General features: G+C 32.1%; 1 protein-coding gene across 1 annotated transcript in view; it reads right to left on the bottom strand.

The window, feature by feature from the left end:
- The window catches only part of LOC115890300 (ADAMTS-like protein 3), a 1,070,176-nt gene that overhangs the window by 49,771 nt on the left and 997,777 nt on the right, over positions 1-22,628 (bottom strand). The window contains exons 14-16 of the mRNA XM_030910476.1: positions 5,097-5,192; positions 3,652-3,823; positions 3,487-3,580 (exon numbers count right to left, since the gene is read on the bottom strand). Of these exons, the coding sequence (XP_030766336.1) occupies positions 3,487-3,580; positions 3,652-3,823; positions 5,097-5,192 (362 nt within the window). The remainder of the gene's footprint in view (positions 1-3,486; positions 3,581-3,651; positions 3,824-5,096; positions 5,193-22,628) is intronic.

Below are 22,628 nucleotides of genomic sequence, written 5' to 3'. Positions count from 1 at the left end.
CAAAGTTTACAAAAGAATGAAGAATGAAGAATGATTAATGAATTAAGAAAGGCACTTGAAGAGGCGGTACTGATTTCAAGATGCTAAGATGCTACCGATTTCAAATAATGCAGCAACACTGTAACTCTGAAAAGATGGAGCAGGTGCCTTTATGTAAAAATCCAAATTTTCAAAAAAAATCATCGGTTCTCTATAAACGTCTAATGTGCCATTGCCGTGAATCACCCTATATAGATCATACAACTTAAATCCTAATAATAAAAAAGATAACAGCTTACTAACATTGATCAGGTGTAAGTTGCTATTTGAATCTATCTATTAATTTCAGAGGTATTGTTCGAATTGCTGACCATTGTGTTTTACTCGTACTTGGCGTAACACTTGTAGTCTGTGTTAAGTAATTATTATCAGATAGTAATTGTTAATTTGATGTTTGACTTCATGTAAGTTGGATCAAAGCAAGTCAATGTATATGGTAAATTTATCCTTTATACAAGTGTATGCAGGGTATAACGGGATAAATTTGATTAAATTATCCTGACTCTGTGTATTATCTCAAGTTTTCTAGGAAAATTTTACGATCAAACAAAATCGACATAGTGCATCGACTGTACATACGTTTAACAGCCCAAATAAATTGTGCAATAGAGGTGAATAAAGATTGAAAAAAAAAGAAATATGTAATAAACAGTATAGAAGTGGTATTATAATGTACCTCACGTACACCCAACCGCAGGCAAAGTATACTTTGTAATCGCTGAAAAGACAACGAAGACAAATGGAGGAATGTTAAATTTCGTGTATACAAACTAAGTGGAGGAGTGAGTCTATGGGGGTGGTGGAAAATGAATATTGATGAGACGTTCGGATCTTTGTCACCAGGACGAAAAATATTTGCCAGTGTCCCTTGAATGTTATTAGATTTTTGAGTAATATATCGTTGTCCAATGCTGTATTTATGTCTTCTTATAATATATATTCGTGTTATGGAAAAATTGTTGTAAGAGTTGGTCTAAATACATCCAGATATTCGTGAATACTAGTTAGTGCAGAAGTCTAACATGTGTTTAATGGCACTCTCGAGTAAGTCTGAGATAGTTTCCTTAAAATTTAAGTAGCTTACTTTTAATATATTAAATTTGGAGGTGTGTACAGTGTGTTTCGAAAAACATGTGCCATTTCTCGTATGAGGGTTCCTCATGTAAAAATAAGATTAATATTTTATATCGACATAGGTCCGATTTTGCTTTATTTCATAGCTACAACTCTTCATTTTTTTTATTTATTATAATTTTCTTCCAAGTACTTTCAGCGATTAGAATGAACTTTTGAGATTAGAAGTTACTATAAGTGCGAGATATTTAATGCTAATAAAAATGTCGACAGATTCGCAAAAAACCTACAGAGGGGTTATCACTATAGAAGAGTTTTCTAATTAAAACATGTGTGCCAGTGACATTTTCTCTTGTTAACAAAATTGTGTAGACTGTTTAATGCCGATTAAAAGTTGTCTCTTGATATTTTGTCGATTTCGGCCTCCATGATGAGATAAACGCCATTTTATTAATTTGCCTTAATCCAAGGCTAATAGCACCCTTTCAATTTTTTTTATGTCATTAGGTGGGCAAGGTGTTAAATTTCTCATTGATTCCTCATAAAAAAATATGAAAAAAAGTTCCTATGCACATAAGTGCAAAAATACAGTACGTTAAAACTTTTAAAAATAAATTTTTTGTAATTATCTTAAATACCAAAATTTATTTTTGAATTTGTTGCATTGAACCCGGGGGGGGGGATCAGTGTTATAAATTTTAATAATAAATTAAATTAAATAAATAATTTATTAATTTTATTTCAATTTTATTAATTGTGATTAATAAAATTGCGTTTAATTCATCGTGGGGATCAAAATCGACTATTAAAATATGTAAAAATTATAGTAAATTTTACCCTCAAAATTCAGTTCAACTCACTAAAAACATTTGAAAGGAAATTGTAATAAATCGAAAAAAAAAGAAATATACAGAGTGGTCCGAACTGTATTCCGGAAACTTCAGAACCATATTCTGCAGATAAAAATAATTAAAAAAGTTCGTATAAATGTATGCCCTAAAATGCTTAGTTTCAGAGATACAGGGTGTAGAAGTTTCATTTTTACTTCGATTTTTTGTAAATAATTTCTGAAGTAACCTTAATATTTGGATGAAAATTGGTATCTGGGAGTTTTTTAACATGAGAAATTTGATTTTGATGTCAATATCACTCCTACTAGTAGAGGGCGCCACCTACATGTGTTTTGACTGTTTTGAAGCGTCATAACTTTTTGTCCGTACCTGTATAATAGTACCGAGTGAAAAAATATACATCTCTGTGACTTTTTACGTAAAAAATATCTCTTTGTAAAAATCGCTACGAGCAACCGTTCTCAAGATACTTAGAATGGAAAAAGTCAATACATGTCATTATTGACGAAAAATAAACACGTTGAGTAGATAGTTATTTCACTGAAATAATAAATTTGGGAAACTTTTATTTTTTTAAATTAATCATAAATTTTTCTGCAAAAAATGACGATAAAACAGTTTCTGTTAAACTTTTAGCACAAAAACATTTCAAATTTATGATTTCAGTCTAATAACTATTTAGTCAACCATGTTTAATTTATGTCAATGATGACAGGTATTGATAATTCGATTCCAAATATCTCGAAAACCATTACTGGTAGCGATTTTTACCAAGAGATCTTTTTCACGAAGAAAATGTCGTGAATGTATATTTTTTTACTCAGTAGTTTTATACAGGTACTGACGAAAAGTTATTACTCTTCAAACCAGTTAAAAAATATGTAGGTGGCGCCCTCTACTAGTAGGAGTCATATTGACATCAAAATCAAATTTCTCATGTCAAAAAACTCCCATACACCAATTTTCATCCAAATATTGATGTTAATTCAGAAATTATTTGGAAAAAATCGAAATAAAAATGAAACTTCTACACCCTGTATCTCCGAAACTAAGCATTTTAGGACATACATTTATACGAACTTTTTTACTTATTTTTATCTGCAGAATATGCCTCCGAAGTTTCCGGAATACAGTTCGGACCACCCTGTATATAAGATTTTAACTCTCTGTAGCTACGAAACAAAACTGAATCAGACGTATGTATAAATCATAGTGGGATCATAAAACACTTGATCAAACACATGTTAGAAATTATCAAAAGATAGAAATATACTGTAAAAGTTCAAATTGAAGTTAATAAAAACATGTGAATATTTTGTAAGACAAATTTGACAACTAAGCGTGGTTAGACACATCGAATATCACAATCAGCACATATATGAAACATGGAAAAAGCAAAACTGATTTAAGCAGCACTGAAAATGTTGAGGTGGGTGCAACACGAAAGCTACAGTATAAAACTCTTATTCAAAAACCAATGGCTTTCTATAGAGTCGTTTAAGTATCATAAAGAAATACGTACGTGCTTTCTGAAGGTACTATTTGTTCCCCTACGAGTCTCTGCGGTACCGGCGGAGGTGGATATGGCTCTATAAAAGGTTGTGTATGATATAAACCTGTTAAACAAAATCACAAAAAATATTTCAATTTTTAAAAACATAACATTAATAGAATAATTGAAATATACCTGGAAGAAGTTCTTCACTTGTTTCTACTCTAAAAGGACAGGTGATTCCTGTAGAACAAACTTGGGTGGATTCTGGTCTAAGTTTTTGATCACATAGATTGCTAAGCTGATCATCTGAATTTCTGCATTCTACACCCCTTGTTTGTATGCCTTCTCCGCAAGACACTGAGCACTTAACAAAAAAAAGTGGGTGACTATGATTTTAGGTCTAATTAATGTACTACAATATATGATCGAAAAAAAGGCGTTGGTGATGGCTATACAGGGTGCTACAAATTCGAGGTGCGAGCATTGGTATCTCGGAAACCGTAATAGATACGAAGATGGTTAAATTGGTGCAAAGTTGCGCCTTGGGATGTTCACCAAGATGCAATCAAAAAAGTTTCAAAAATTTCAAGGATTGCTGAGTTTTTTTGGATAAAACGGATTTTTTTGAAAATCAATTTTATTTTTTCCTATCGTTACTTTTTAGAAAATCAAAAAACTAATTACACATTCTCACAGTCACTTTATTAGGGCTATCTAACGGTATTTTTAGATTTTCAAATTAGCTGATAATTTGTGAGATACAGAGGCCAACTTAATTTTTTTAAATAGGGACCGGCATTTTTTATTTCATGTTTTGAAAGAATTCGGTCTTCTGAGTACAATGATATGTCACACTTTATACTTTTTTGTTTTGGGTACCTTAACAACTACAAAACTATTTAATTATATTATTTAAAATAATTTAAAGTCCGACTCTGGTTTTTAAATTATTTAATCTGATTATATTAATCGAAACAGTATTAATCAGCGCTAATTATCATTGAATAAGGAAAATCCAGCCAATTGAAAGATAAAGATTCCAATAAATAATATCCAGGTCAGGCAATTTAAAGATATTATTTTAAATTTTTGTATTGTGGATTTGAAATCTCAATGTACGATCTAATAATATGCATCATATTAATCGTAGTTACCCGTAATGCAATTCCCCCGCTTCCCCGCCCCTTGGCGACAGGTCCAGGAACCTCGCTGGCTATTATACTGATCTATCATTTCAAATTCATCTTCCGGGAAAATGAATTGATTGTTTATATTATATTTATATTATTTATTGCATTTGTATATTGTTTTATTGCATTTGAGTTTCCGTATTCAATATTTTACACGTCATCGTGGGGTAAAACATTGAATTGTGGCTCGGCGGAAAGACGGTTTCTGGACGAAGCATCAAAGAAACATAATGGACAAATTTTCAAATAACTAACAAACCGCATCGACGCATCAGCGCATAGTGAGCTTTACTCAAATTAAGAAAAGGTGTGATTTAAATAGTGCTATAAGTAAATAAAGGAATGACTTTTTTACGATCTATTGAAAAACAGTACAGAAAAACTGTATTACGATATCGCGCAAACTACGACAACTCAGTAAAAACCAAAATATGTAGAATATCTTACCCCGGACCATTTGGTAGTCGCCCACGTAGGGCAATCCATTTGATTGCAGGCCTCTTGGAACCAAGGCTTACGTCCGCCGCATTTTGAATCCTCCACCTATAAAATAAAATTTTATCTTACTAATTTGTTCGTCTAGCCGAACTTGCCCCGACCCATATCCATATCCGTTGGGAAGGGAGTTTAGGACGTAGTAAAATTGCTTTGAAATTGACGGGATTCCTTTTTACGGAAACTTGAACCAATATAATACGAAAAATGTCGACTACATTTACAGTAAAGTAGATGTAAAATAAAACAGATTATGGCTGGTTTTCGAAATAACCATACCATCGAAAACGACTTATTCCGATTAGCAAACATATGAGGCGTCAAGTTGCAAAATCCGCCTTATCCTTGAAAATGACTTAATAACATAACTATATATTAATAGTAGACCCTAAAATATACATAGTCCCAAACTGCAGCAAAAGTCGCCTATTCTTATATAAAATTCACTACAAATTACGTTACTGCAGCAAAACCCGTTTTATCAACTTATATTTGCTTTTTATTGTCATTATTGTTGCACATGCCGCATTTTTTCATATGCTTTTTGCCACAAGTATTATATTATCCCCGAAATGTTTTACGAAATATTTCTGGAAATATTTCGTGAAACTTTTCGCAAAACATGTCTGGAAATAATCTCAGAAGTAAACTCTAATATAAGCCCGTGTTATAAAAATTAGTTCCCACGTTTCCTGAAATAGATCGAGACACGCCGTAATTGGTTGTTTGTTAATCTGGGTTAACAGTAAAAAATATATAAACAAACAGCCACGGCGCGTCTCGATCCCTTTCAGGAAACGTGAGAATTAATTTTTTAACACGGGCTTATATTTATCGTACTAGTCTAATATGGAGAGATAGGAGGACGCAATCAATTTCAAACGTCGTGGTGGCTGCAGAAAAGTAAGTAAACATGGAATATGAATAAATATCACTATATAGCTATTCCTCTAAGGTTACATAAGAATATTTAGTTTTAGTCATTGTCTAACATTATTAATTAGAATATAGTAAAAAAATATATTTCGAAAACTTAAAATCGTAAAGCTGCAAGGCAATATGCAGTGACTAACTGTTCTGGCGGTTCGCCTTTTATAGGTTATGTTTAAACTATTTAAAAAATCGTCTAATTATTTCCTATTTTTGAATGGATTTATAACAAGCCATGTTATTATTATATATGTATAAATTATCTTTTATTGACATCGGATCAATCAATAATTTTCCCAATCAACTGGATACTTTGATGATGTTGCGTTGCCAGTATTACTCATCAATCAATACTACTGTTATATTAATCAATTAAGGCCGCGTAAACAAACATAACATATACAATTTTATTTACTAATTGCATTCAATAAACATATTATAATTATATTCCTGCAGATTGAGTGAAAAGTTTTGTTCTTAAATATCTACTCTACATATTATAAACACGTGTTCAAATATTAATCTTGTGGAATAGATATCAACATAAAACGAGATGTAGTTAACGAAATATCATCGTAACAACAGCTATTTTAGAAATGTCTAGGTTTGCTTATTTCATTGAGATTTATGAAAAAAGTTCTTTGCCTCGGGTACAGATACCGCCACGTTTTGGAAATAGTTCAAAACGAAACAAAATTGAACATGGCAACAGGAAACGCCAAAAAAAAAACCACGCCCTCCTCACGAGTGATTTTCAGGCGCTTTTTAGAATAGAAAGTACGTCGAGGTCAAACATGTCAGGATTTTTAAAGTGTCCGGGGCGGTCCGGTCCGGTTTTGGAAAAGCGTCCGGGAAATCTGACCGTGAAAACAATTTAACTTAGTAAAATATTTTACGAGTTAAAGTTGAATTATTTTTTCAGTTACTTTGTTGAATATTTTAGTCCCTCCGATACCACAGCTCTACTAAACCGACGCATGTTTGAAAGTACCCATTTCTACGGCGAGGAGATGTTGTTTAATTTAAAAGCACTGGAATTGATATTAGATATTTTATTGTAACCAAATTATAAATGTTTAACTAGCTAGAATGCTAAATAAAGATATATTTATTATTTCTATTATTTGGCGCTCAAATTTTTCGCTTTTGGGGCACTCCTGAAAAATTAATGCTTTTTGGTTTATATTTTGTTGATTCTGGGGCTATTATTTCCGTCCTGTTCATAAATAAATATATAGTTTCTTTTTGCGACGTCCGCATTTTGTCCGAATTTCAGAGTTCATTTGTCCGGATTTTGTCAAGATTTCTGAGTTCACTTGTCCGGAATTTCCGAAACCCTAGATTCAAGTTAAAATGTGTGACTCAAAGAGGGAGAAACGCAAAAGACAGGCAAGGAGACACCGTGCTATGTAATTGGCAAGTACAGGAACGTTCTGATTATGGAGGTATAGCGTTCCGACTATTAGGGTGTTCCGATTATTGGGTGTTCCGGTTAATGTGTGTTCCAATTAAGGAGGTTGCACTGTGTATGTTTTGGTAGACCTATTCTCTATTAATATTTTAAGATACAAATTGAATTTTTTGTTCGGTATAGACAAAAATGCAAATAAATATGATGTTTTTTATTTATATTTAGATATTGTAGAACAAATAAACCACCAATATAAATATTCAAATGCAAACAGACTATTTCAATATAAAATCCGTCCATTTTTTACAATTTCTTTATGGGGACACGCTTTTATGATTTTTGCAAAGTGGTATTGTCGCACATATAAATAGAAGCGCCCTCTATTCGATTTTCTGGCGTTATTTTTGATCTAGCAAATCAGTTTACGCTTTATTTGCGTTCGCCTTTATCGTGTTACGCGAACGTGCCATCCTCTAGTAACGCGTCGACAAATACAGGGTGGGTTGACTTGGTTAGAGGGTCTTGGAAAGAATTAAGTAAATCAAAAATGTTTTTTTTTTGGAATAATGCTCAGACACGCCGAGTAGTAAAAAATGCACCATTTTTGTTGTAAGAAAACTTTATATAGCCGGTCCAACGTGCCAGGGAAGATTTAGACAGACATAAAAAATTAAGGAAAATAAATTTACCTGTGAATTAAAATGACAGATATATCTGTTACTGGCATCTGTCACTGGCACATCAACAAGTTTTTCAAATTGCAACTCAATTTTTTAACACATATTCTCATTATGTAATTTAAAAAATAAATTTAGCGTTAAAGCGTTGATTGAAAGAATTGGGAAGATACGCAACCTAATGGGCGAATTCGTGACAAGGCTAATTTGATTTCCCCTTACGTTTCAAGTGCTGTACGGTGGAGAAACCGATCGTTCTGCGGTCAACGCATAAAACACTTATTTTCTCTAATTCCGCTAGCGAAGGCATATCGGAGACGGTGTGGAACTGAAAGCGATAGTGTTGCTATATTAAAATGTGTAATATATGTAAGTAATACGATTGACGAAAATATCTTTGGATGAAAAATCCGCGTTTATGTATTGAAAATTTATCCCTGTTAAACATAAAATAAACAACAAAAATAAAAATTCTTTTATAGGTACTGAATATGCTATATATGCTATATATAATATGATCGAAAAAAGTCGTTTAGTTGGCGTGGAAATGATTATTGACATTTACCATAATATTTTACATATGAAATAACAGGTGCCCGGTGGCGTAGAAGTACAGCTCTCATCTACCAATCTCAAGGTTGTGGGTTCGAATCCTACAGCAGGCATTTCATCAGCCGACTATTTTTAATAAAATAAAAATAGTTTGGGTAACTAGGTCGACTCAGCCTTAAATGAGCACTTCGGATTCACAATCCTGAAGTAATAAGAGGCGGTTGAAGCGTAGTGCTAGCCACATTAACTTTCTTGTGTACCGAACGGCTCTAGCATGACAAGCTGTACCTTACTACTCCCAAGGCGTTAAACGCTATATACGGGAGCTATTATTATTAAATAACAGCGATCTTCATTTCCAAGCCAAGAACTACGGTCTACTACGGTACAGTATTCTTTATCCGCTGCGATGTAAACGACTACAAGCGCAGCGGCGCAAAGTTAAACTGAATCTCGGAACTCTCGGACAGGCTGACGGTAACGTCAGCTACATCTCGGACAGATTCTGTGTCACGAAATCGCTCATAAGGCTGCGCATCTTCTTATTTCTTAAATCAACGGTAATAGTGTTTCTTCAATAAATTCTTAAAATGTTTGCCACGTGGACGGCAATTCCTCTACATTGATGTTCTCTTTCTTGCAGCTGGGCAACATATTTTTTCGCTTTCACTTTTATAAGAATAAAAACAATAAGTTACACGTTTATGTAACTTTATGGACTCTTAATAATAGCCACAAAAATTAGTGGTGCCATTTAAAAAAAGTCATAGTTCAACAGTTGAGTACCTAGCACATTTTTAAAAAACATTATCTTATATTTACTGCATTTTTTATTACTTATAAGTTAGAGAGTCACCTTGTATAGTAAAAGCGCACAAAAGAGTCCTTTATGCAACGTAAATTTAAAATCGGATCTGTTCGGGTCGTTTCGCCTTTCCAAAAATTGTCACCAAATTAAATAGTTCGTTGGAAATGGTGTAGATCGAATAGCAGAACATGAGTGGCTAATTTTAAAATCACAATGCTACTGGTAAAAAACGAAAAAGTTTCAAATTAACTGTTCTCTGATGTGCTCAGATCACGACGGAGAGGGCTGTATCACACCAAGCTATATTTTGAATGTTTAAAAATCCCTTCATTGCAAAATAAAACACTAATTCACCAAAATACACCAAAAACACTTTATTTTTAAACTAGACGCACGTTTAGCTAACCGTTTAACTAAACTAATATCTACAAATTGAACGTTCAATTAGGCGCTCAGTTGGCGCCGACTAGGCGTGACCAATGAGTGTTGAACATAAGATGACTAGTTTAAATTTTTTAGTTCATAGATTACTTTTTGTACTTTCTAAATTAAAAATGAAAGTTGCCATCTGTCAAATATACGAAGGAATACAAAATGTTGAGATTTTGGTGAAAGTTTGGAATACTCTGTGGAGTAAGTAAACAGAACAAGGAATTAGAAAATCATTTTATCATCTAGGTGTCTCAATAGTTTGTTTTTTGGTTCATCTCAATAGCTTTTTTTTGGCGATATCCGCTTTTGAAGAAGACACTAACATTTTTTTCGTATTTTTTACATCAAAACCATACCTTTGATTTTGGTCCTAGTCAATAGATCTATAAAATTTATGTAATGTCACTGTCTTTGAAAAATCATATTATTATTATTGTCTGCTGGACACTCGGCTGGGCAGTTCTAGCAGAGATGGTTTAAGATGGAATTGTCTAGTTGAGATGGAAGTCCAAAAGTTGATCTCTACCATGATCAATTAAAGCAGGAATAACCGATACTTCAAAACTTAAAACGATCTCTACTAGAGTAAACGTCAATAAACAATAATAAGATAACTTTTCAATGACAGTGACACTACATAAACAATAGACACTGTTTTATAAGTGTGTTGATAAAGACACAAAAGCAAAAGCATACCTTCAATCCTTAAATTGTTGAAGATTGTTACTGTCTTATTCAAAAGCAAATATCTCCAATAAAAATAAATTTATTGAGATGATTCAAAAATCACACTATCGAGAAAAGACGTACCTAGATGATAAAATGATTTTTAAATTCCTTGCTTTGTTAATATAATACACCGGGTGGTGGAATACTTTCACCAAAATATCATATCAATATTTCGTTTTCCTCGTATAATTAACAGATGGAAACTTTCATTTTTAATTTAGAAAGAGAAACTAAAAAGTCAGATAGTCTGGCTACAAATTGCTTAAAAAATCATCAAAATCGGCTCACTAGAACAAAATATATTAAACTTTAAAATACATCAAAATTTTAAGGTGCTCGTTTTTCATGTCGTTTTTCATACATGTTACAGTGAAAGTCGGAAATTCAGTGACTGTTAAAATTCACTAGGAAATGCTAACAATTACGCATTGGACCAGTGAATGTGGTATTTAAAAGAAATTTGTCGACTTTTCCTAGTAATTTCTAACATTTACTATAGTGAAAGTAACATTTACTAAAGGTTGCAAGGAAAAGTTATTCTATTGTAGTGGCGAGTGTGACGAGGAAGAATGTTGTTGGAAGTTAGAACAAATAAAACTTTTAAGAATATTGGATCACCTCAATATTCAAGCTGATCCACATATCTCAAAATTACAATTTACTTCTATAGCATACTTATTAAAAATTATAGAAAATAACGATATAACCGTTTAAAAATATTAAGAGAAAACATAGTAAACATTTTGAAGTGTTAAAAACAATTAAAAAAAATCATAAACATAAGATTACTTATTGGTAGGTACAAGGTGTCTTTTAATTAAGTTCTTCATCGTGGACAAAATAAAGTATGCCCGAATTTGCTTCAACGGGAGTTATTCGTTTTTTCAAACCCGCTACTTTAAGCGTATCAAAATGTTTAATAAGTTCATGGTCACAGACAGGTTCCTTAATATATTTTTCTCTTGCATGGGTAACTTTTGCTATGATTTCATTATATTGCAAAAAATGAAAACAAGTACTATTACATTCCTGTGAGTGCCTAGTTTGCCTAAATTTTTAATTTTTTTTTAAATTTGCTACAGAAAATTTCTTCTATAGGAAAAATACAGCACAGCACTTTTTACAACGATAACAAAACAATTATACATAACCACAAAAAAACAATGCGAATTTACGCCAGATGTCTGTCAACGTTGCCATTGTTTAGCCCAATTTAATATTATCCTTATATTGCCTATTATTCAACTTGTCCTTATTTATCCTTATATTTTAAAACATGTGGCAACCGCGCTAACTGAATCTTTTAAACTCCCTGCTTTTGTCCAGGGAATGCTAGCATTCACTAGTAAAAGTTGGTTTTAGAAATAGCTGTTGTACTTTTACTGGCGTAGTCTTAGCAAATTAGTGAGTGTGAACTTTTACTAGTAATAATTACTAGTAAAAGTTCACATTACAAAACATTAACAATAACAATAACAATTATTGTTAACAATCACTGATTTCCAACTTTTACTGTAACATATACACAGCTTTCAAAAATTCGAATCCATGCATTTATGCGGGACATGGAGCATAATCGTCAAGTTTGCTGAAATATCTGACGTCAAATTGTCATTTTACATTGCTAAATAAATAGTACAAGTTTGATTTCACAAATAAATTGCCAAGTGTAAAACGGCTATTAGATTACATTAACACCCAGGATAGTCAGCACACATCTATAAACGCCTTTTACTTTGAAAAAACACTTAAGGCCAATGGCATCGATCCAACTAAAACGTAGACCTTTCCACTTCCTTCGAAATGACTTAAGTTGAAGTCGAGTCGATTTTTGGATTATTTTTCTTGAGAATTGCACGCAGTCAGTTAGCGATTCAACTTGACTCGTCAGAGAAGTAACTTTCGACCGAATACCCATCCGAAATTGACCAGAAAGTTTTGATAGCTGCTACTTAGCAAATTACGGGAGAAGGGTATACGGGACTAGAGAAGTCGTTTTATTTGAGGGTTGTTCGGTAAAGTTAGTGGCTTTGAATTGAGAATCGACGTTTTCGGTTTCGTACGATGAACAGCTGCCTTCTGTTCATTTTAATTCTATACAGGGAAGTGGCTAATTTGCCTTTTGTAAACTATCCTCATTTTCTTTAGGCTCTCTTTCGCGTCTTACCATAGTTACGGTATTCCATATTTTGCCTGAAATTTTAGAGAACACGGTTTCTATAAATATTTGTCATTATTATTAGCAGTGGCGCAACTAGATAGGATCTAGTGTGTCCTTAGCAAAAAATTAGCTGATGATTGGTGCGGGTCGTTTAAAATTGGTTTTAACCTCAAATCAATGTTATCTTTTAAGTGAGCTAAGATCCCCTGAAATATTTGAGCCCAACTAAAAGTCAGTATCTAATTGTGCCAATTAACTAGCGCAAATAAAATTTTTGGTTCGTTTGTCAATTATATAATGCCAATTTTTAGTTGTAAAAACTGTCTGACGAGTTTAACAGCTGACTTGTAAAGTATTTTTCAGCATTAAGCTATTGAAAATGACGAATCAAGTATAAAATAAAAATTCTATAGTATAAGAATATTGAAATTAAATATAAATATAGATAAATATGTTGAAATTTAAAAATCGTCAATATTTGATATTTCTATTATTTTATTAAACTGAGATTGTGAAACTATACGCATTTTTCATAATTATGGAGACTGTTTTATTATTAATATATAAAATTAGAGTAATAGAACATAATATATTAATAAATATTACTAAAATAACCATTACTGGTCTATATTTATTTCATTGTTATTACCTATATTACAAACGTTTGGATACCCAAGCTAATACTTTATAATTCTAATTTATTGTAAGTAATAAATAAATTATCACGTTTCTCTGAACGAACGAGCCTTAGAGACGAACGCGTCGTATTGTGATTCGATTCAATTCTCACGACTCGTTCGTTTAAATTTTATGGATCCGTGTGCTGGCCACAATTCAATTGAACGAACCCTATTGTAAGCAACAATTCAATTGAACGAACCCTATTGTAAGCAATGAATCAATCCTCACGATTCTTTGAATGAATAAGTCGAAGAAATGAATAATAAATGATCCGATTCAATTCTCACGACTCGTTCATTCAAATTTTAGGGATCCGTGCTGGCCACGATTCAATGAACGAACCGTCTTGTAAGCAATGAATCAGTCCTCACGACTCTTTGAATGAACGAGCCGTAGAAACGAACGTGTCGCATTATGATACGATTCATTTCTTACGACTCTTTTTTATGACTCGTTCGTTCAAATTTTATAGATCCATGCTGGCAAAGATTCAATTGAACGAACCGTATTGTAAGCAATGAATCAATCCTCACGACCCTTTAAACGAACAAGCCGTGGAAACGAACGAGTCGGATTGTGATACGATTCATTTCTTACGACTCGTTCGTTCAAATTTTATGGATTCGTGTATAGATAACTAGACAATTCGGGATGTATTGCTGGCTGCATTATGTGTGACAACGGTAAAAATCTGTAATATATAGTAGGTAGTTTATTCTCTGCCCTTTTCAATAAAAGTTTAAGATTTGCGTTTAGTCCTGGTTTATTCTAAAGTCGAAACTCTCTTTTCTAAATCATCATATAGCACCGTGCTGGTTACGATTCAGTTAAACGAATCATATTTTAATCGGTGAATCGAATCTCAAGATTCAGTTTTAATACTCGTTCGATCTTTGGCCACCTTTAATAATCACTATGCGCAGATGCGGTTGGTCGATACAGTCGTCAATGCGTAGATTTGATTTGTCAATGCGTCGCACAATGGATCGAAGCATAAGAAAATATGGACATTGACTTATTTCGAAATTAATACTTTTATCTTATTGCTTTCTATGTACGACTTCAATAAATGCAACAAAAATCTAAATTAATATGGCATTTGGTACCATATAGTTTACAAAATATACAGGGTGTCTCAAAAAAGGACTAATATCTAAACAAAAAAGAAATCAAAAATATTATAGCAAAAGAGAAATTGATTTCTCTATTAAATCTAAATTAATATGGCTTTTTGTACTAGATATTTTAAAAAATATACAGGGTGTCTTACAAAAAGAGCTCATCTATAAACAAAAAAGAAAACAAAACATTATAACAAATGAGAAATTACTTTCTCTGTTAAATCTAAATTAATTGGCCTTTTGTACCAAATAGTTAACAAAATATACAGGGTGACTCACAAAAGAACTAATCTCTAAATAAAAAAGAAAACAAAAACATTATAACAAAAGAGAAATGGCTTTTCACAATGTGCTTGATTGTTATTCCATGGCAAACTTGATATCTGAGTAACGAAATTGCTAAGCTAAGGGCACTGTATTACAAATGTATAAATATTATATAATTTCTGTATTGATAAAAAGACAAAACCTGAACTTCGACTCATTCATGTCCGGTGTCTCTTGTTTATCTTAACTACATAAAAACTAATGGTATTAACGAAAACATTTCTGGGCCTTTCAACCATATGCCTTATGTATTTTAGTGTAATTTAGTCCCACTCCAACATTCTTCGACGAATATACTTAACTATGTATATCGGCAAATTATAAATTGTTTGATGGTGCACTGTGCGTGCATTGCATACATCCAAGGATTTTGACATTAAAAACATTATATTTTTTGCAGTGGCACTTTGGGGCAGCCAATTTTTTTATGATATGTGCTAGTAAAGGTGGCTCTTTACATTGCACGTAATATCTGCATTTACATCCGCTTACATTTTTTTGTAATTCAAGAAAACTTTATATTTTTAAGTCTTAATGACATAAATAAAAACAAATGAGTTTTTCACTTCTGGTGTGACTTTTTTTTTAATTTAACAATCCAATACTATAGCCCAAGAACGCTTCTAATAAGTCGTTATATATAACAAACGGATATCTTTTGCATCCATTTTAAAATTACAATCAAATGTAAGACTCTTTATCTACCAATTTGAATGATTTTTCAATTTACTTCAAATGGTGCTCATATGCTCAATAAGTAAATAACAAACAGACATACTGTATATGTTTTACAAGACTAGAATATCTCTTTAACACAAATATGTAAAAAAATATTTAAATTTGGAACTCTTCAAAAACAGCCAATGTCTCTATTTTCTTATGCTTCGATCCATTGTGCGTCGGTGGGATGGTTCGTGCAGTGGTTCGGTGGAATGTCTCGGTTTTGAGGAACTATCGCAAAAATATCACGAACACAATGAACAAATTTCCCCAACGAACTAAGGAATCGCATCGACAAACCGCCTCCATAAATCAAACTCACTACGCGTGCATGGACGCATCAAGTCGATGTATCAGCGCATAGTGAGTATAGGGTTTAAAAATTGTTTTAAATGAATTTCTACAACTTGTTAAATTACTACTTATATTCTGTAACAGCAAATTAAATATTATATATCTGTAGATTACTAATCTAATTTATTTTATATTTCTGTAATGCATCGATCATTAGAGACTATACTAGTTTTAAATTTGCAATTCGAATAGCAATTTCAACAAGCTGAGATGGTAAAAGCGTTAATTGAAAAACTCTTCTTTTATTCGTTGGCCGCGTTCGACGAAAAGTTTTATTGGAGTCCTTGTTAAAACAGAAATAATTGACATCTAATTAAACTTTTCTTTTTTTTTCCTCGACGCCATTTCCGCAGTCTTTGTTAAATTTTTCTTTGTCTGTCATTACAATCTTTTATTTAACCTGCAATGCTTCATTCTTATAAAATTTTGCGCACATTATTGAGTTTCCGTGACAATACTGATAATACACGTATTGCTTGTTTAGATTATTTCAAATTTTACTGGGCGATTTTCAAAAGTGACTAACCTCTATAATTTTTTTTTATTTTTGTCACTTTCTGTTTCACCGGAAATGACTACAAATTTTGATTTTTAAATGGTACTCTCGGTATTTTTTTAATTTGATAGAAAATGACATTCTGAATCGAATGACATATCATATGTCAACTTTTAACATTTTCGCTGGAAGAAATAGCAGATATCCCAAAAACACAAATTTTAATTTAAAGTGTCAGGGCTCTGTTAAAACCATTATTTTTTAATCAAGGAGGCTTGGAGAAGTAGATTTAATGTTTTCGTAACTTTTCCCGACCACTTAAAATATGCCCAAATCGGATTTTTAAACACAACTCATTTTTTTTCTAATGAAATGAGGATCGTTCATTAATATATTTGGAAAAAGCATTATTTTACGAATAATTTGATACCACATACTTGGTATTTCGAGTTTCGAGTCAAACAACTAGAAAATATTGGTACATAGGTACAGTATCAAGTTTATTATAGTGATTTTCTTAGCCGTGTGTAGCACATATCGTTATCCAGAGCGAGTTAAACAGTTTTAAACATTTTGAAGAAAAATCTAGTAACAATAAATATTTTTTATTTTGGCTTTATTAATCATAATTATCGTTTTTGCATAAAAAATAACGTTACATGAACTTCCAGAATGTAACAGTAATCATTATTATATGTAGGTATACACTTACCATTATTTTTTATTATTATTTTCTTCGACACAATGAACTTGCCTCATTTTGGAACCTCCACCGCATGAGACAGAACATGGACCCCAATCAGACGCATGCCATCTGTAATGAAAAAAAATATATATAAAAATTAAAGAAACTGCTTTACAGCATGTCATCTTTCATAATATAGAAATACACCAAAAAATCCACCACTACGATTTTAGTTTATTTGAGTAAAGTTAGTTAATTTTAACTAATAATAACAATTGTAACTAATTATTAAACTACTTGTTAAAAATGAGTAATAAATATGTTTGTTTTGTCACGGCAACTATGATGTTATAGCGTAATTGAATTAAAAATTAGGGTAAAAACAGAAAAAATTGGAATAAATCGAAAACTATTAAAAATAGGCATATGACATACTTAATAAAAGTTGAAGAGCTTTGCAAAATCTATTAGAAAAAATGAAAATATATAGGGTGTACTATTTAAAAAAATTGAGATTTTTTCATTTTAAATAGTTGATATTCATAAATATATTTTGAACACCCTGTAGCATTTAACTAAAATATCTTAACATATATCTTCTTTTTAATCTCTATAGAACTCTCATACCAAATTTTGGTATTCCAACTTCAGAAACAATGGTCCCGCTGACAATTTTTTACCACACTGCAATTTAACATTTGTATAAACAAATTTAAATATTACGAAAACTATTAATTTTAGGTATATAACATTATATATAAAAAGTATAGAATTTTACGCAGAATCTAGAAACAAAGTAAAAAATAGGGTGTTGCATTTAAAAAAAAACATGTTATTCCGCCACACGTTTTTGAAGCACCCTGTATACTCTATAATAATTTTAAAATGTGTATCTTAACCTTCCCTATAACTTTTGTATTTAAATTTTTTTTTGTAAACCTCGAAACAAATGAGATAATGGACTTTATCGTTGACTCACCCTGTATATCTATAAATTGCCTACCGATGATATTACAGAAGTTATGCTATCCGGTATGCTGATTTTTGATCTAGTTTTCACTATACCATTAAGCAGTGCTTTTGTCCAAATTCCAAAAAAAAATCATGCCATAAGTTGCTGTCAAGAGTCCATTTCACTAGTACGAAAAAGTAGCAAAATAAACGTTCGGCATTTAACGTTTTCTGTAAAACTGGCTAGGTATTTTTACAAATGAAGAAGGAAATGTAGTTCATTTTTAGACAACTTCTTTATTTTTGAAATTTTTAAGATGGTCAAACATCAACAAAATATTCCTTATGTTTGGACTAAATTTTCTCGAAAATAGAGACCTAATTTAAAAATTCCGTTACAATACGGAAATAGATTGAAATTTTGTGATTACAGTGATATATAGTTTATATGGTTTTGTAACAAATTGCTCGCTATTTTATGGTAAAAACTGAAGCTCTGCAAACCTTAATCAAAGCCCGTGTGTTTGGAATTTTGGGTGTGGGTTAACACGACAGGATCGGGTCACACCCGCTTTACCCGACCACTGAGAGCGACCCGAAAGTACAGCGTAATAGATTCTTAAGGTATTAATGGAAACTTATGACAAAAATATGACAACTGATATTTAGTTTATTTTAAACTAGTGATGAGCAAATGCAACATCAAGACTGTCTTGGTCTTGCACTCACATATTCCTCCATACATACTCCAGGCATTTATTATTTTTAAGCTGGAGTTTACAATTTTCTTTTATGATGAGAAAAGTGTAAGTACCTATATATTTATTTTTCTAATTTGTGGCTACGGTCGTAATTCATCAAATTCTAATGCAATTTTATGAGAATTATCTTATCTATTTTTCAGAGCCTACTTGTATTATACAGTGCCCTAATTAAACATTAGGAACATTATTTATCTTTATTATTTTATTTATTACAGCTACTTACTAATTAACAGCGCTAGCCTGTTAATTAGCAGGTCTTAACCATTTTATATACTCTGGTCTACTATTCATAAACAAACACGAGTATTGTCAAGCACAGGCACAGATGCGATTATGAATGAAAGGACGCGGTCACGTGATTGAACTAAGCGGAGAAATATAGAGCGATGGAGAGGAACAAAGCGTGGCAGAGGCTAAAAGGAAGGATTAGCGATTAATTAGGGTAAAATAAGGTGGCGGGACTTGTTGATTAGCGTTGGTGCGGGCTGTCGACGGGAGTTAAAGCTGGTTATCGAGTTTCCAAGGATAGAGAGCGGTGCATGTCGGATGCATCGCATTGAAAGTTTGCTGTACACTTTGGTCTCTTGAAATTGTTTGCAAAGTGAAATGAATATTGAAATTCGATTTTAGCCTTGTAATTTAATGGCTTTATACAGGGTTGTTCACCACAGACGACACGGAGTATTGTAGCTAAACGATTAGATTTTTGCAAATTGTAAGTTTTGGGTTCGTTGAAGGACTATTAGAGCTACAATTTAAAAATAATTTTACAAGATACAAGAATTAATCTGATAAGTAAAAATATTATAGTTGTATTTTTAAATGGAACACCCTATATAGTATTCTATTTTTTAGATTCTACTGTTGAATGTTTTTCATTTTTTTGTATGCTTTTTAATGTAATGATATAGAATAGATACATACTAGGTTAACATAAATGAATATTATTGTTTATTCTATCAAAAGTTACGCCAGTAATACGACTACGAACTATATCTGATTTTGGCGCATTTCCCAATTCCCCCATTCTATACCGCGTTAGAGACATCTTCACTGCTAAACTAAGCTTGAGGGCGGGGCTTAGAGACCTTACGCTCTCTACATGGTATATTTTGGAAATACGCTTCCCGGCCTGCGATCAAAGCAACTTAGTTCAACACCAGGTGGATGACACTTCTTATGGGAGAACTGGCAATGGTTGAAAATTTGACTACAAGCGATTTTCTAGGAATCTTCCTTACCGATAAATTATTGACAAGAGTGACAGATAAAGCCTTGACGTTCTTTCAGTATTCCAGTTCACCTCTTTTTCTTTCTAAAGTGTGCATTGAAAGGAGACAAAAACAATTTTTGGTGACCCATAATTTGTTATTCGTAGTCGGGTCGTTGACGTTGACTTGTCGCCATTTTGTTTCTTTGTTTACACGCTGCATTTTGCTTTGCAAATTTAATACATAAATTATTTAGGCAAATATATAGGTTTTTAATAAAACTCCTCGGACTAACGTGTAGGTAAGTGTTGATAATTTTTTTTTCATCTTAACATGCTCATTGTCGTTCTCCTGATTTTAGGTGACAGAAAAGGATCATCAAATCAAATTGAATTTTATATTTTCCTTCCTATTTATCCTTCCTAAATATCAACGAGATGAGCCATCGGAAGAAAGGGACCATAGTACAAAACAGAAAGGTGATCTTTTTTCTTTCCACTTCGGATATTGAAATTATTATATACTGTAGTCGTGTTCGGCATTATGCTCTGAGAAATATAGATAAACAAAGAACAACAGATATAAAGCATCCCAGAGGAAAAGAGAGGCAATACCTGTATGTACTCTCTCTGATATTTGTGAAAGTTACAGCAAAGTATTGTTGTAAATGTCATCTTTTTGATCGACCTGAAAACTTCGAGCAAAAAGATGACACTTTCAACAATACCCTGACAGATATCAGAGACGATACAGGTTTTTCCTCTCTTTTCCCCTGGAATACTTTTAATTTATTATTCTTTGTTTATCTAGATTTCTCAGAGCACTATGAACGAACTCAGCTTGTATGTTTGAAATAATCGTCCAGTTGGCTTAAAAATGATGATCGAAGACATTTCCCATATAATTTTACTTTCAAAATTATGATACATCTTTTATTTCTAAGCCATCTATGACGCCATTTTTTTCAGTTTTGTTATAATAATTAATTTTGTCTCTTGATCTACTTGTAACATTATTCTTTTAATTTTATTAATTTATTGTGGTGAAATTAATTTCTGTTGTATATTTGATATTGATATTAAACATATTTTTAAAAAATGGTGTATTTTTTGAGTTTTTGTGTATGTCATAATTAAAAATAAATAAAGAAATAATTTTTTTTATTTTTTTAAACTTCCCGCCATGCCTGACAATTTAGTCCGTAGTTCCTACAAGCGAAATTGGGGGCGCCAGTAGTAGTAGACTTGTCAACAGTGTCAAATTTAAACGTCAATTTCACTTTCCAATATTTAGCAAGGCGCTCGCACTTCTTCTTGTGTATGTGTTTTGTGTTCAACACTTTGTGAAGGATGTGGGCCGTGCTGAGCAACGTGATCTTTTAGGCTATTTGGGTCGGTGATTTTCCTAGGATGCGTTTCAGATGTAGTTCTGTTCCTTTGGATATGGTTCTCAAGGCGCCCACAATAACCGATATACTACAAGATTTTGCATTCCACATTCTGCTGATTTCTATTTCTAGGTTCTTATATTTCATTATCTTCTCGTTTTCTTTTAGTTGTACGTTGGAATCGCCTGGTACTGATATTATATACAGGGTAGTCCGAATTGTATTCCGGAAACTTTGGCAGCATATTCTACAGATAAAAATAAATAAAAAAGTTTGAATAAATGTATGTCCTAAAATGCTTAGTTTCGGAGACACAGAGTGTAGAAATTTCATTTTTATTTCCATTTGTTCTAAATAATTTCTGAAGTAACATCCATATTGGGATGAAAATTGGTGTTTGGGAGTTTTTCGACATGAGAAATTTGATTTTAATGTCAATATGACTCCTACTTGTAGAGGGCGCCACCTATATGTATTTTAACTGTTTTGAAGTGTAATAACTTTTCGTCCGTACCTGTATGAAACAACTGAGTAAAAAAATATACATTTTAGTGATTTTCTACGTTAAAAATGTCTCTTGGTAAAAATCCTAAAGAGCAACATTGCCCCTATTTAACCATGTTCGTATCTATTACGGTTACCGAGATACCAATGCTCGTACCTCGAATTTGTAGCACCCTGTATAGGTCTCATATACTTTAGTAATAATAATAATCGAAATATGACATAAATGAAGAGACAAGCTTTCAAACTTAACAATGATGTGGAGTAAAACATTGAATACGGAAAATGAAATGCAATAACTAAAGGGGCATTACTTGGCGTTATTTAAAAAAGTGAAATCAATACATTTCAACATTTACAATAAAGACTACAAAATGCATTCGGAACTATAACAAGAAGTTATGTTCAAAGAGCTATAAATAAGATTGAACAAAATTTTTGTGCATTAGGGAGGGTTGTAATCCCGTCGAACATGTAGAGCATTAGAAACTAGTTTGTAGAAGTTGATTTATTTATAATAACTACGATTAATATTATGAATATTATTAGATCGTACACTGAGATTTCAAATTCACAATAAAAA

This window comes from Sitophilus oryzae, unplaced genomic scaffold, assembly GCF_002938485.1.
Source record: "Sitophilus oryzae breed Bouriz unplaced genomic scaffold, Soryzae_2.0 scaffold_860_pilon_pilon, whole genome shotgun sequence".
Lineage (NCBI taxonomy): Eukaryota > Metazoa > Arthropoda > Insecta > Coleoptera > Curculionidae > Sitophilus > Sitophilus oryzae.
The sequence above is the reverse complement of the archived record's forward strand: the minus strand, read 5'-3'. Positions and strand labels throughout refer to the sequence as shown.